Source organism: Mirounga angustirostris, unplaced genomic scaffold (assembly GCF_029215605.1).
Source record: "Mirounga angustirostris isolate CCGP_5_RB_7025 unplaced genomic scaffold, mMirAng1.0.hap1 SCAF_8, whole genome shotgun sequence".
In the NCBI taxonomy this organism is placed as follows: Eukaryota; Metazoa; Chordata; class Mammalia; order Carnivora; family Phocidae; genus Mirounga; species Mirounga angustirostris.
Window position 1 is genome coordinate 123956733 of NW_026991716.1, and position 12162 is coordinate 123968894.

Consider the following 12162-nt stretch of genomic DNA (forward strand, 5'->3'; position numbering starts at 1 on the left):
AGGTGGGAAAGTAGGAAATATTTAGAGCAGGACCAGCAAGCATGGCCAACTGGGTGGAAATAGAACTCTATTTGGACGGTTTTCACAGCAAAGCTAGAATAATCATACCCTCCCCGCAGAGTTGCTGTGAAAATTGTAGGTGAAAGACATTTTAAATTATTAAGGGTGAGCTGTTGTTATTATCATGAGCTAGTTGTTACAAAGGCCTTTCTGGATGGTAAGGTACCTCCATAACTTGCACCCCTCATTTCTGTCCCTCCTTTCTCTTACCTCCTCTTGCTTGGGTTGGTTTTCTTATTAAAGGATAAAATATGAGCAAACTGTGTGACATAGCAGCTGGAACATGGGCATGTGTGTCAATGAATGCGCAGCGCTCACCCTGACTCCCCCCACACACACACCCCCAATCTCCTCTTCCTGCTGCCTATCTTTGGCCTGTGAGTGAACCCAGGGGCATTCTTCTTTTGCCATAAGTTTTCAGGAATGACTCTCCAGCTGACTCTTGAGCCTGATTTACAACCTTGCCCTTCTGGGCAAGTCACAACGTGGGGACCTAAGGTGATGACAAAGCTTAGCTTGTGCAATACCCAGCCGAATCGGCAAAATCTCCGCTGCCCTGTTTGCAAAATCCTGCAAGGCATGGTGTCAACTAAGATGTTTCCAGTGCATAGCGGCCAGGAGATCTATCTTTCCATTGGAAAGCATAGACTCAGTAATCAAATCTGTTACTTATTCAGTTCTCAGAAGACTGACCTTTTAAACATGACCTTTGAGTTTACCCAGCAGACAGAAACCCAGCAGTGTGGCCCAAGGTCTGGGTGGAGAAGGGCTTTGAGGGCTGGACGTGAGAAGAGAAGGGCATTGGACTTGACTTGAGGGACTCCAGGATCTTCCACTAACCCACCCGCAAGTCCAGCATCCTTTGGCGCCGCAGTTTCCTACCTGTCAACTCGGTATGGCCATTTCTGTGCCATCACAAGGTGACTCCAGTGTGTGTACCTGACATTCCCCCTACCCCAAATGAATGGAAATGGCATTAACCCTGACTTTGCATCCCAGTTCCTGAAGCCCAAACGCCACTTCTCTGAGGTCCGCTTGCTGGGTGACCAGAGGGGACCCCACCGCCGCCTTCTAGCAAAGGGCAGTGCTTGGGCTTGGGGGAGGAGCAGACTGGTAGGTTCGCGGGCACCGAGGGCGGCCCAGCTCCGAGCCCTGCGGCTTTCGCCCGCCGGAGCGAGAGCCGGCTGTAGGCGGCTCCTTCCTGTGCAAACTTTTCTGTCCTCTTCCTCCTCCCGCCCTCCGCACCAGCTTCTCGGCGCCCAGCGTCCAGCCTCCCCGCCCTTGGCGCTGCCTCGGGGTCGCCGCGCCCGGCAGCGCAGCCCTCGGCGCCAGCCCCACCCCGCGCTCCGGGCCGGCCGCCGCCGGGAGCCGATGGCCGAGGCGGGCAGACGCTCCGCGGAGCCCCCGGGCGGGCCCGCCGGGCAGGCAGTGGCCGAAGCCCCCGAGCCGCAGGAGCCCGCCCCGCCGCCGGCGACCGCCCTGCGCAGGCTGCCGGGGGACCCGAGCCCCCGCGGCCGCTCCCAGAGCGACCTATCGTCGTGCTCCAGCAGGGGCCGCCCGCTCCGGGTCCACATCTCTGGCTCAGGTAAGGCGGCGCGGGGGCGCTGGGGGCCGGGGGAGGGCCGGCCGGGGCAGGTGGCGGCGGGACGCGCGGCCAGCCCGGGACGCCGGCGGGAGGGAGCGGCTGGGGGGAGGGCAGGGGAGGGCGAAACTGAACTCCCCCGCGCCGTCCTCCCGCTCTGCTGCCCGCGGCTCTGGCCCTTGGCCGGGGATGCTCCAGCCAGGCTGCGGTCGCTGCGCCGGGTGGGCGCGCGTCTCTCGCAGCCAGAGCGAGGGCGCAGCCCCCGGGGTTAGTGAGCTCGGCCGCGCGGCGGTGCGGTGCCGGGAGCACCGGCTACTCCGGCTCTTAGGCTCGTCCGTCGAGAAGAGACTTTGGCCCCGCGGAAGGGTGCGGTCCCCTCACTCTGGGGGCTAGGGTCAGTGCAGGTCTTGGAAACCCTCCTAACTGCTCGTGCTTCTGAAATAAAGAGTTCTTTGGGGTTTGCAGGTCAGAGCACCCGGGGTCTGAGTTTTTCCGCCCTGTAAAAACCCATGCAGGTGGTGCTCAGAGTTTGGCCGAGCTGTGTGCTCCTCTGGTTCTCACTGCTGTTTGACCGAGACTGGAGCCAGCACCTCTGCGTTTGCGCCGATCGCGTGGCCCTTGCCTAGGGCCCCGGCCCCCCCCGCCCCGCCTCTGCGCGGGGCTCACGGCGCCTGCTGGGGGCTGCTCAGTGCACGGGGACCGGCAGAACCAGGAACTCGGCCGAGGGCGGGTGCTGCGAGCGTTGCGCTGTGTGTAACGTGGGGCAAACCACTAACCCTTGTCTCTCGTAGCTCGGTACTTAAAGTGGGAATGAGTGTGTGGAACTACCACACAAGGAGGTTATGGGGATTAAATAATTAATCATTTTTAAATGCTCTTGAACAAAGCGTTAGCCTAAGAACTGCAGAACTGTTTTTAAAAGTCCACCGATTTGTTAAGTGCCCAGGGATTGTTTTCCGATTTGCAGTCGAGGGAGGATGCATGGAAGCTGGAAATGAAAGCTAACATCACAACTACCCCTAGCAGCCTGAGGCCCTCGCGGTGGTGTGCACCCTCCACGCCATCCGCCATGACCCCTTTCAGGCTCTGTGCTCTGAGGTCAGGCCTTTGAGCTCTGACTCAACCTCACATCTACCTGAAGCCAAGTCTCTTGTTCAGAAAAGGCACATTTTCATGTCTCTGACTGCATTCCAGCTAACTAGCTCTGTTTTCCATCAGCACCCTCCATTTTCTTGTGCTTGTAATATTGTTTCACCGTACAATGTGTATACTTAGACCGTATCAAGGTGTTGTTAATCTGACTCTGCAGATCATGTTGGACAAAGCCGGTCAGAATTGTTAAATACAGGTAGTGGGATGTAGCTTATGGTATTTGAGAAAAGAGCCTTCTGCCAAATTCATATTGTGAAAAGCATGGAGTTGAATGTAGTTTACCTCCTGCTTATCATGTCTCAGCGGGTCGGAGCTTGACCCTTGGATAGTCTTGATAGATTTTCACGAAGGTCAACGTTCAGATGACTCTAAAGAATCACCGAAAAATTAGTCAATTTCGTGAATAGATAAAATAAGCATAGCTTGTACCATCATTTTTTCATCTTCATAGATAGAAATTCAGGGGCTGTGTGCAGAAAAAGGGCACTAAAGAACTTTTAAATGTGAGTGTGCAAAGTACACGTAATGTGAACTATGGTCTTCAATTTGTAAAGTTATTTTACTTCCAAGAACTCTGAATCTTCTGTGTGCTCTTAAAGGATGTTAGGAAATGACAACTTTCAGCTGAGTTGTCCCCGGCACCCCAGGTTGCTGATCCACATGTAAAAGAGTGAACTTCTTCTAAATTACTGTATTCCATTTTCAGAACTGAGCCTTGCATTTAAGAGCTGGCTAAGTGTGACCAGGAGCTCCCCGCATTTCTTAGAGTGAGAGAGAAAAAGAATGAGCTCGCCCCTCACTGACACACACACAGGAATTCCGCAGAATCCTGCAGCCTCTGCATCCATGTCAGAGAAGCAGCGAGATGACAGGCCTGGGATAACAGAATTGTCTTAGAGCCCAGTGGGAACGTTACACCGCCTTGGGAAAACATTGCGTGGGCTGGTGTAGGGCAGTCCGATTTCCAGGCCCTCCCCAGCAGCTCTGCACCCACATGGGCAATATCCAGAGCTAGACCGTATGTGGTCCTACCAGAACTAGCCCAGACCAGCAGTATGGGCCTCCCCCTCAGAATCTCAGACCCCACTCCAGACCAACTTCATCCCAATCTGCAACTCCCAGATTCCCAGGTTGTTTTTAGGTACAGAACATTTGAGAAGCCCTATTTTCTGACACTGGTTTTCAAAGTTGGTTGCACACAGGAGTCACCTGGGGAGTTGAAACACCACCATCAACACAACAGTTTATGGCTGGGTCCCTCCCCTGGGAATCTGATTTCGTTGGCATCAGGTCTAGCCTGGGCACTGGGTGTACAAACAGAGCTTGTGAACAGCATGTCAACATAGCTTGCTGCCATGCGCATTGTGATGTTGTGGCCGGGGTTGTCCTGGGCAACCGTAAGGTTGAAGGGTTTGCTTTAGAACCTTCTCACACCCCTTTTGGTGCTCCCTCTGCTAAGCCACCTCCCACGTGGCACCTCTCCCTCCCATTCTTGATTCTAGCTACTGGTCGGTAAGTCCTTCCTAAGGGTTAAGTTCTAACAATGAGTTAACTCACCTTTGGGAGAGTGTTGAGTGGGGAGGGGACATCATGTTTTGCAATGATGTATGGCTGGGAGGGAGTGGAAGAGGGGAAGGAAGAGGAGACTGGAAGGTGTCATGGGTTGTCAAAGAAGAGCCTCAGTCCAAAAACAGCCATCCACTCCCAGGCTGCTTGCATCTGTCACTCTATCCCTACTTCCTCTTCATTCTTCTCTCCATGAAAGAATAGCTAAAAACCTGAAACTTGGCCTCGAAAATTTTGCCAGAAATGGCAATAAGCATCAGTCCAATATGAAGCATATTTTTAAAAGACCTCTGTGTGAGCGCTGTGTTGATGCTATTGGGTTATCAGGAGAGATTCCGCTGTTGCTGTCTGTGCTTTCTTACTAGATTTTTGTCCAGAAAAGCATCTCAGACTTCAGGGGCTTCTATTTAACTTGTGACTTGAGCAGTTATTTTTCTTCACATGATAAAAATGCATTGCTTTGTCAACAAAAACTAGTTTTATATTTTAAAATCCATATAAAATGTGAAGAAACCCAAATATATTCAAATAAGTACATTTAAAAACCGTAACTTCAATAACATCAGAATTGATACTGAAGGCCTTTTATTGAGCTTATAAAAACTTGAGGCTTTTGCTTTAGAAAAATCCAGATTGATTTTGCTTTGTGGTTTTTGAACTCATGGTTCTGGAATTCAACAAAAGTTCTGGGTATTTAAAATCTGGCATTTCTTTGTAAATGGAGTGATATTTTACCCATTTGAAAAAATAAAATCCTGAAATAAGCTTTTCATGGTCTATCGGCTGGTGTTCTCTTAATTTTCAGACCCATCTTTTCCTGCATTAGTGACTTCAACATTGTCAGTGGGTTGTGACGCGCTCTTCTGATAAGCCCAATGTTTAGTGACTAAAGAACCTAGGGCATATGCCTTCTGGAAGCTTTCAGCAACTTCTATATGCCACGCGCTGTGCCGGATGCATTGGGCCAAGAGGTGTTTGCTGTCTTCAAGCAATGACTCTTCGTTTTGCACATTGGGCTGCACAGAGCAGAGAGCCCCGTGAGGCGCCTCAAAAAAGGGAGGGATGAGTGAATGGGCCACTTAATAAAACGATGTACAGAAACAGTCTCATCTCTTTCTCGGTACCCTGATTCGTCTCTCCAGCATCCCTTGCCCTGTTGCATGTAGGTGTTTAGGTAAGGGCAAATCCAGTATCTTTGTCTGGAGTCTTTGATCCCTGGTGTGTTCAGTGGAGAGAGAGTGAGAAATGTAGCAAACCTGGATGTTCTTTGAGTCCATACCCACAGCTGCCTGGCTGCAGGCGTGAGACGCTGCCGTCTACCGCTGGCTCTGCGGTTGATGGTCGCCTGTCCCACTGGGGCAAGTCCTTGCTTGTCTACGCTTTGCCTGTGCTCTCAGAGCACCTTTCACTGACCTCCAAGGATATAACTCTTGGGGCCAATGTTTGCCTGCTCAGCTATTGTTCTCCGAAGCCTAATGCTCTGCCGGGTGGCTGAGTCCGCAGGGGCTCCTGGGCCCCATTCACAGCTGGGCTGGAGCTGCCCTAGGCCAGGAACCATGGATGCCTGCTCACTTTCCATTTGTGTAGCTCAGAGTGATTTTTTACCAAACAAAGACCATCTGGCTCTAAGTTTACTCTCTGTCTCTGCCTCCTCACAGGAGAGCAAAGCTGTCCTTGTGGGAAAGGCGGGACGATCTGGGCAGTGCAGGTGGGTGCTAGGCAGAGCAGACAAGGGGTGCTCAGATCCAGCCTGAGCCCTGCCCTGACCGAGCTGTGTCCCCGGTGTACAGGTCCACTCCCCTGCCATGGCACAAAGGCCCTGGGCTTCGCATCGGCCCGGGGCCACCCTTGGCCAGGCTTCATCGCAGAAGGGGTGCCTTCTCACAGAGGCACCCCATCAGCTGATGCTGGTCCCATACCCGAGGTTGGCACATTTGAAAATTCAGCTTCACCTGTTACCCTGTAGCAGAGGCTGAAACACTTTAAAAATCATCTTCTGGTTAAGCGTCTGCCTTCGGCTCAGATCATGATCCCAGGGTCCTGGGATCGAGTCCCGCATCGGGCTCCCTGCTCCGCGGGGAGCCTGCTTCTCCCTCTGCCTCTCTCTCTCTGACTCTAATGAATAAATAAATAAAATCTTTAAAAAAAAAATCATCTTCACCTGTTAGGTAAGGACTTACCTGTTAAATCAGGTTGCACCTGACCTGGGGCTGAGACCAGAAACCCGTCAGGAAGAGAGGCAACACTTGGAAGCATTTCCTCGTGCTCTCTCTAGCATGGTCTCACCTGGCATGGAGCTTCTCTTTGCCTCTCTGCTGACCAGCTTTCTCCCTCTTGAATCGGAACAGATTCCTCGCCGTCACAGGTGCTTCTCCATCCACCTACTTACCAACACCAGGCTGGCTGGCTCAGGTGGTAGAGCATACAGCTCCTGATCTCGGGGTCATGAGTTTGGGCCCCACATGGGGTGTAGCGATTACTTGAAAATGAAATCTTTAAAAAGAAAAACCAAAAAAACCACATCATGGCTTCTACCTACCTTACATCAACCTTACCTTTGCTTCCTTTTAGCTCTTGCCCTTATGTTTACCTGGAAACATTTCTTCATATTTCTTAGCTCACATTTCCTGGAAGAGATCTATTGTTTGCATCCACCTTTTCATAGTAGGTCATAGGTCATAGAGAAGCTATGGATTGCCCGCCTTGATTTGATACCTACCCAAACGCAAACCAGCTGTGGCCTGGAGGTGGGGTCACACGGTGCCAATATGGCCACTTAGAAAGAACCGAGCCTGGGCAGTTTCCATTCACTCACTCATTCATTCATTCATCTGGTATTTATTGAGGGTTATGATGTGCCAGACACTGTTCCAGGCACTGGATGTGCAGAGGTAAGCAGATGTGGCTTTTTTTTTTTAAGATTTTATTTATTTCTTAGAGCATAGCAGGGAGGACGGGCAGAGGGAGAGGGACAAGCAGACTCCCCGCTGAGCAGGGAGCCCGACATGGGGCTCAATCCCAGGACCCTGGGATCATGACTTGAGCCGAGGGCAGACGCTTCACTGACTGAACCGCCCAGGCAACCCAGCATATGTGGTTTTGCAGTTGTGGGGGTGACACGGAGAGCAGAGACCATTCAGCCTGGTACAGAAGCATGTCTGTTCATCTAAACCGTTGTTATTTGCCATGATTATGCTAAAAAAAAAATGACATGATGATGTTGTGTTCTGGTTTCCAGAGGATGCATGAAAAGCTGATTATACCCAAACTGGGCAAGATCCAGTTTGCATCAGTAGTTCGCTGGTAGCATTGAAACTGATGGCAAAGCTGTGGCTTCATTTTGAGCTCTAGCTACTGCAGGGGCTGCATCAGGAGAGGGATCATATCTTGATTTTTCATTTATTCATTCAATTAGCAAACAGCTAATGGGCCAAACACAGGCTGCAAAGATATTCCTAAGGAATTCACAGTCCAGTGGGGGAAGGACAGACAAACCAACAGCTGCAGGGCAATAAAGTATGAGCTATGACTCAGGCCCTATCCCAGGCCCGGGGGAGAACCCCAGAACCTTAGCTCTATGAAGTGGCTTGGGGCAGGGTAATCAGGAAAGACTTCCTGGAGGAGGTGACACCTGTGCTGTCTGCATGCAAGAGGTGGAACTGGAAGATGGAGTTGGGTGAGGTGGCAGAGGAGTGTTTGGGGAGAGGAAACAGTACAAGCAAAAGCACCAAGGCCTGAAACAACCCAGCGTTGTCAGAGAACACTCTGCAGTTCCCTTGGCTCTCAGCTGGGTTCCTGTGGGACAGGAGAGAGAAGGAGACTGGGGGCTAGGCCAAGGCGAGAGAATGAGAACATCCCTGTGTCTGAATGTTTCCTGGGAGACACGAGTTAGGTGACATTTGAAAGCTTGATAGGGGTGTGTTCTGAGTGTATTCGGATGTGGACATTGAGGGACGATGGTGGAAGGAGCCCAGACAACTGAGATTTGAGATGCCGAATCATGGTTATTATCTGTGTGACCTTGATTAACTTACTTCCCTTCCCTCTGCTTGGCTTCTTTATATATGACCTGGATACAATCAATAACAGTAACACCTAGCTCATGGGATTTTTGTAAGGCTGAAACATGGAAAAACTTGAACTTGAAAGTGCTACAAAAATACTGGCACCATTTGCATACTTCTGTTACAGGACTCACTATGGTATATTAAAATTATGCATTGATTTGTCTCCTTCCTCATACTGTAAAGTCACTGAAAAGAGAAAGTATGTTTTATTTATTTTTGCAGTCTCGGTGCCTAATACAGGGTCAGGTATATGCTAGGTGCTTACTAGATGTTTACAGAATTAATGCATGAATTACCTAAAAGTCCGTTCTTTTGACGTCAAGTATCTCTACATCGAAAATTAGCCTAAATAAATAAATAAATAAAACCGAACATTGGGTAGAAGCTCTGATGTCCAAATGTTTTAAAATGAAAAAACAAACTAACCAGAGTTTTTGAAGAGCCGCTCATGAGAAAACTAGCTCTTCCTTGGGGGTATTGTGGAAACTTCCCCTTGTAACATCTACAGAAGAACTCTGTGAAAGGGAAGTTGTGAATGTCAGCCCATCTTGGCCGGTGATGATGGAATCCAAGTCACAGGGGCTGGAAGGTAGTGCGGGGTGTTGGATGCAGATGCAGTCAAGAGGGCGCAGAAGGAATCGAACCCTCCCGCTAATCCAGGCGCATTACATACACACACTATCATATTTCATCTTTGTAGCAACCCTGTGACATAGCTGCATTTTGTAGGTAAGGAATCTGGTTCAGGCCGAGTGACCCACCCAAGTCCCATAGGTAGCTGGGAAGTAGTCCAACCAATACTCGAATCTCTCTGACCTGAAGGCTCACACTCCTTTCTACCCCACACTACCTTGGTGCATGTCCATCGCCTCTCCGAGAAAACAACTCACACGTACCCCCACCAACAGGGAGGAAATTGTGTCATGTTTTACTTCGCAAATACTATTATGAGAGATCATCATAATAAACATCTGTTTCTCTCAAAAGTTCATGGTAAGGCTGCAGCCAATTACCTGTCTATTTTAAAGTCTATCCAACACTTCAGATTTCTCATATAAATAGCAAATTTGATTAACGGGGATAGGATTCTGGGATCCCATATTTTCAGGCAAGTGCACATCAATTATCATTACTTAAGTGCATTGTTTTCGACTAAAACTACTCAATCTTGGAGTCATGTGTATAACTCATGCATGAGAACCATATCTTGTCTCAAAGTACAAGTGTAGTTTCAGTTACGGTGAAGCTCAGGGGGAAAAAAAAAAAAAACAACACTGAAGCAGCTTCAGTGTTTTAAAAATACCGTACCGGGTGACTCATTATCTTTGATCATGCTAGCTGAAATTTGCACAGAGAACTAGGTTGCACCAGTCTGCCTTAGAAAGGGTTCTGAGATCTAGCTCCCTTTGTGACCTGTTGGCTAAAACTTGACATTTATATGCCTTACTTTGCAGTTTCTTGATGTCTCTGTGAAGGCTTGAGAAAAAGCAGCTACTGCTTATTCTTCATAACAGGAAGAAACTTGTGACCTAAAGAAAAGTACATTGTCTGTATCCAGAGCTCAGGACTATGACCAGGGCAAGAATAACATAGGTGTGATGTTTCCATTTTGGATCAGGAACTCACATATTTTAAGTTTGTAGCAATTTATGGCCAGACTCATGTCATCAGTGTTGGTCGGTAATCTTGCTTTGCCTTCATGTATATTTTAGCTTACGTATCTGTTGCCATATCTTCTTTTGAGGTCTAATTTCTACTAAATAATAATTAAATAGCCTAAACATTGATAACAAACATACATTAAACCCCTCTTTTCCAGCCTACTGGGCATTATAAGTCTCTGGTTTCTATTCCAGGTGCCTGGATGAAGGTGATAGAAATGTGTGTGGATGATGAACAATTTGACTGATAGTTTAAAAAATGTAATAGAACTTATGTCTTCAAACAAATGTTATGTTTTAAAGCATCATACTAGAAGAGTATATGCTTATTCCAATTATAATTTTTTTTTAAGATTTTATTTATTTGTTTGAGAGAGAGAGTGCACGAGAGGGAGGGGGAGGGGCAGAGAGAGAGGGGAAGAAGCAGACTCTGCTCCCCCACCCTGCTGAGCAGGGAGCCAGAGAGTCCAAGGCAGGGCTCAATCCCCGGACCCCGAGATCACCACCTGAGCTGAAGGCAGATGCTTAACCGACTGAGCCACCCGGGCGCCCCTGCTTATTTCAAGTATGATGTTACTGTGTAAAACAGTGTTTAACAAAAGTTTTAGGGGTGCCTGATTGGCTCAATTAGCTAAGTGTCTGCTTTCAGCTCAGGTCATGATCTCAGGGTCCTGGGATCGAGCCCCATGGTCAGGCTCCCTTCTCAGCAGAGAGCCTCCTTCTCCTTCTCCTGCTCCCCTGCGTGTGCTCTCTCTCTCTCTCTCTGTCAAATAAACAAAATCTTAGAAAAAAAAGTTTTGCGACTAAAATGTTTGATCCCTGGGCGCCTGGGTGGCTCAGTTGGTTAAGCGACTGCCTTCGGCTCAGGTCATGATCCTGGAGTCCCTGGATCGAGTCCCGCATCGGGCTCCCTGCTCAGCGGGGGTTCTGCTTCTCCCTCTGACCCTCTTCCCTCTCGTGCTCTCTGTCTCTCATTCTCTCTCTCTCTCAAATAAAAAAAAAAAAAAAAAAAAAAAAAAAAAATGTTTGATCCCTCATTTTAGCCACTTGCCCTGATGACAGCACAATTGTAGCTCTTTCTAAAACTCATGTCTTTCAGAGACGTAGTTTTATGTCAGTGGGGCAGATTTGAAAAGACGTTCTGGAAATGGCTGGGATAGTGACCGCATTGTGGGAGTATATTTATTGTCTCCCAGCATGCTTACTTTGGTAGGAATAACAATCATTTCGACATCTAAGTCATTCATATTACTTTATAGTAATACTTCATACCCCCAAAATATATAACCATGCAAAGAAGTGTATGTCAGCTAGGCAGGACAGTTTGGATTGTTAGCCTAGTGACTCTGAGATTAAGAAAGGAAAGAAGGCAACTGTGACATTTGCGGGGTGGGGGTGGGGGAATCTTGGTGAGACGGGTATGAGGATTACCAGTTGATAGCAAGGATTTGATCAAATGAACACATTTTTGTAGCCAGAAATGGAGACTCCCTTGTCTAAGTGGAACAGGGGAGATTGCTATTAATTAATTAATTAATTAAAAGTAAGCTCTACGCTCAATGTGGGCCTTGAGACCCTGAGACCAAGAGCTGCGGTCTCCGCCAACTGAGCCAGCCAGGCACCTGTTATTATTATTATTGTTGTTGTTGTTGTTATTATTATTATTATTATTATTATTATTAAGGATATAGGAGCAGCCCCAAACCAGGAAGTAGAGTTGCATCTTGTGAGGCCCAGACCCAGCAACTGATAAGTTACCTGTGGCCAAGAAGGGTGCTCTGTCCATTCCTCCTGCGCTTTTTCTTTCTCGGGATCTATTTCTCTCCTTCCGTACACCTATGCTTCCATTCATCCTCCCATACCAGAGTTCTCTGCTGTTATGAGCATGTTTACCACAGAGTTCCCAAATTCACACATCTTCAGTTCCAGAGAGCAGAGAGACTCCTCAGTGCCCTTGGATCCCAAGTCTAGATGCCCAGCCTGGGCCAGGAAGCCATTTCTGTAACTAGCTATATCCGTTATGCGGGACAAGTGAGGCTGCTGGTATGTACTGTCATAGGTGTGAAGATAGTTC

The 12162-nt window shown here is 48.6% G+C and overlaps 1 protein-coding gene across 1 annotated transcript in view; it reads left to right on the plus strand.

Annotated features, from left to right (window-relative positions):
* Positions 1–1416: 1416 nt before the first annotated feature.
* Positions 1417–12162, plus strand: part of PHACTR2 (phosphatase and actin regulator 2) — a 269242-nt gene continuing 258496 nt past the window's right edge. The window contains exon 1 of the mRNA XM_054505576.2: positions 1417–1645. Coding sequence (XP_054361551.2) covers positions 1432–1645 — 214 coding nt within the window. The 5' untranslated portion in view covers positions 1417–1431. The remainder of the gene's footprint in view (positions 1646–12162) is intronic.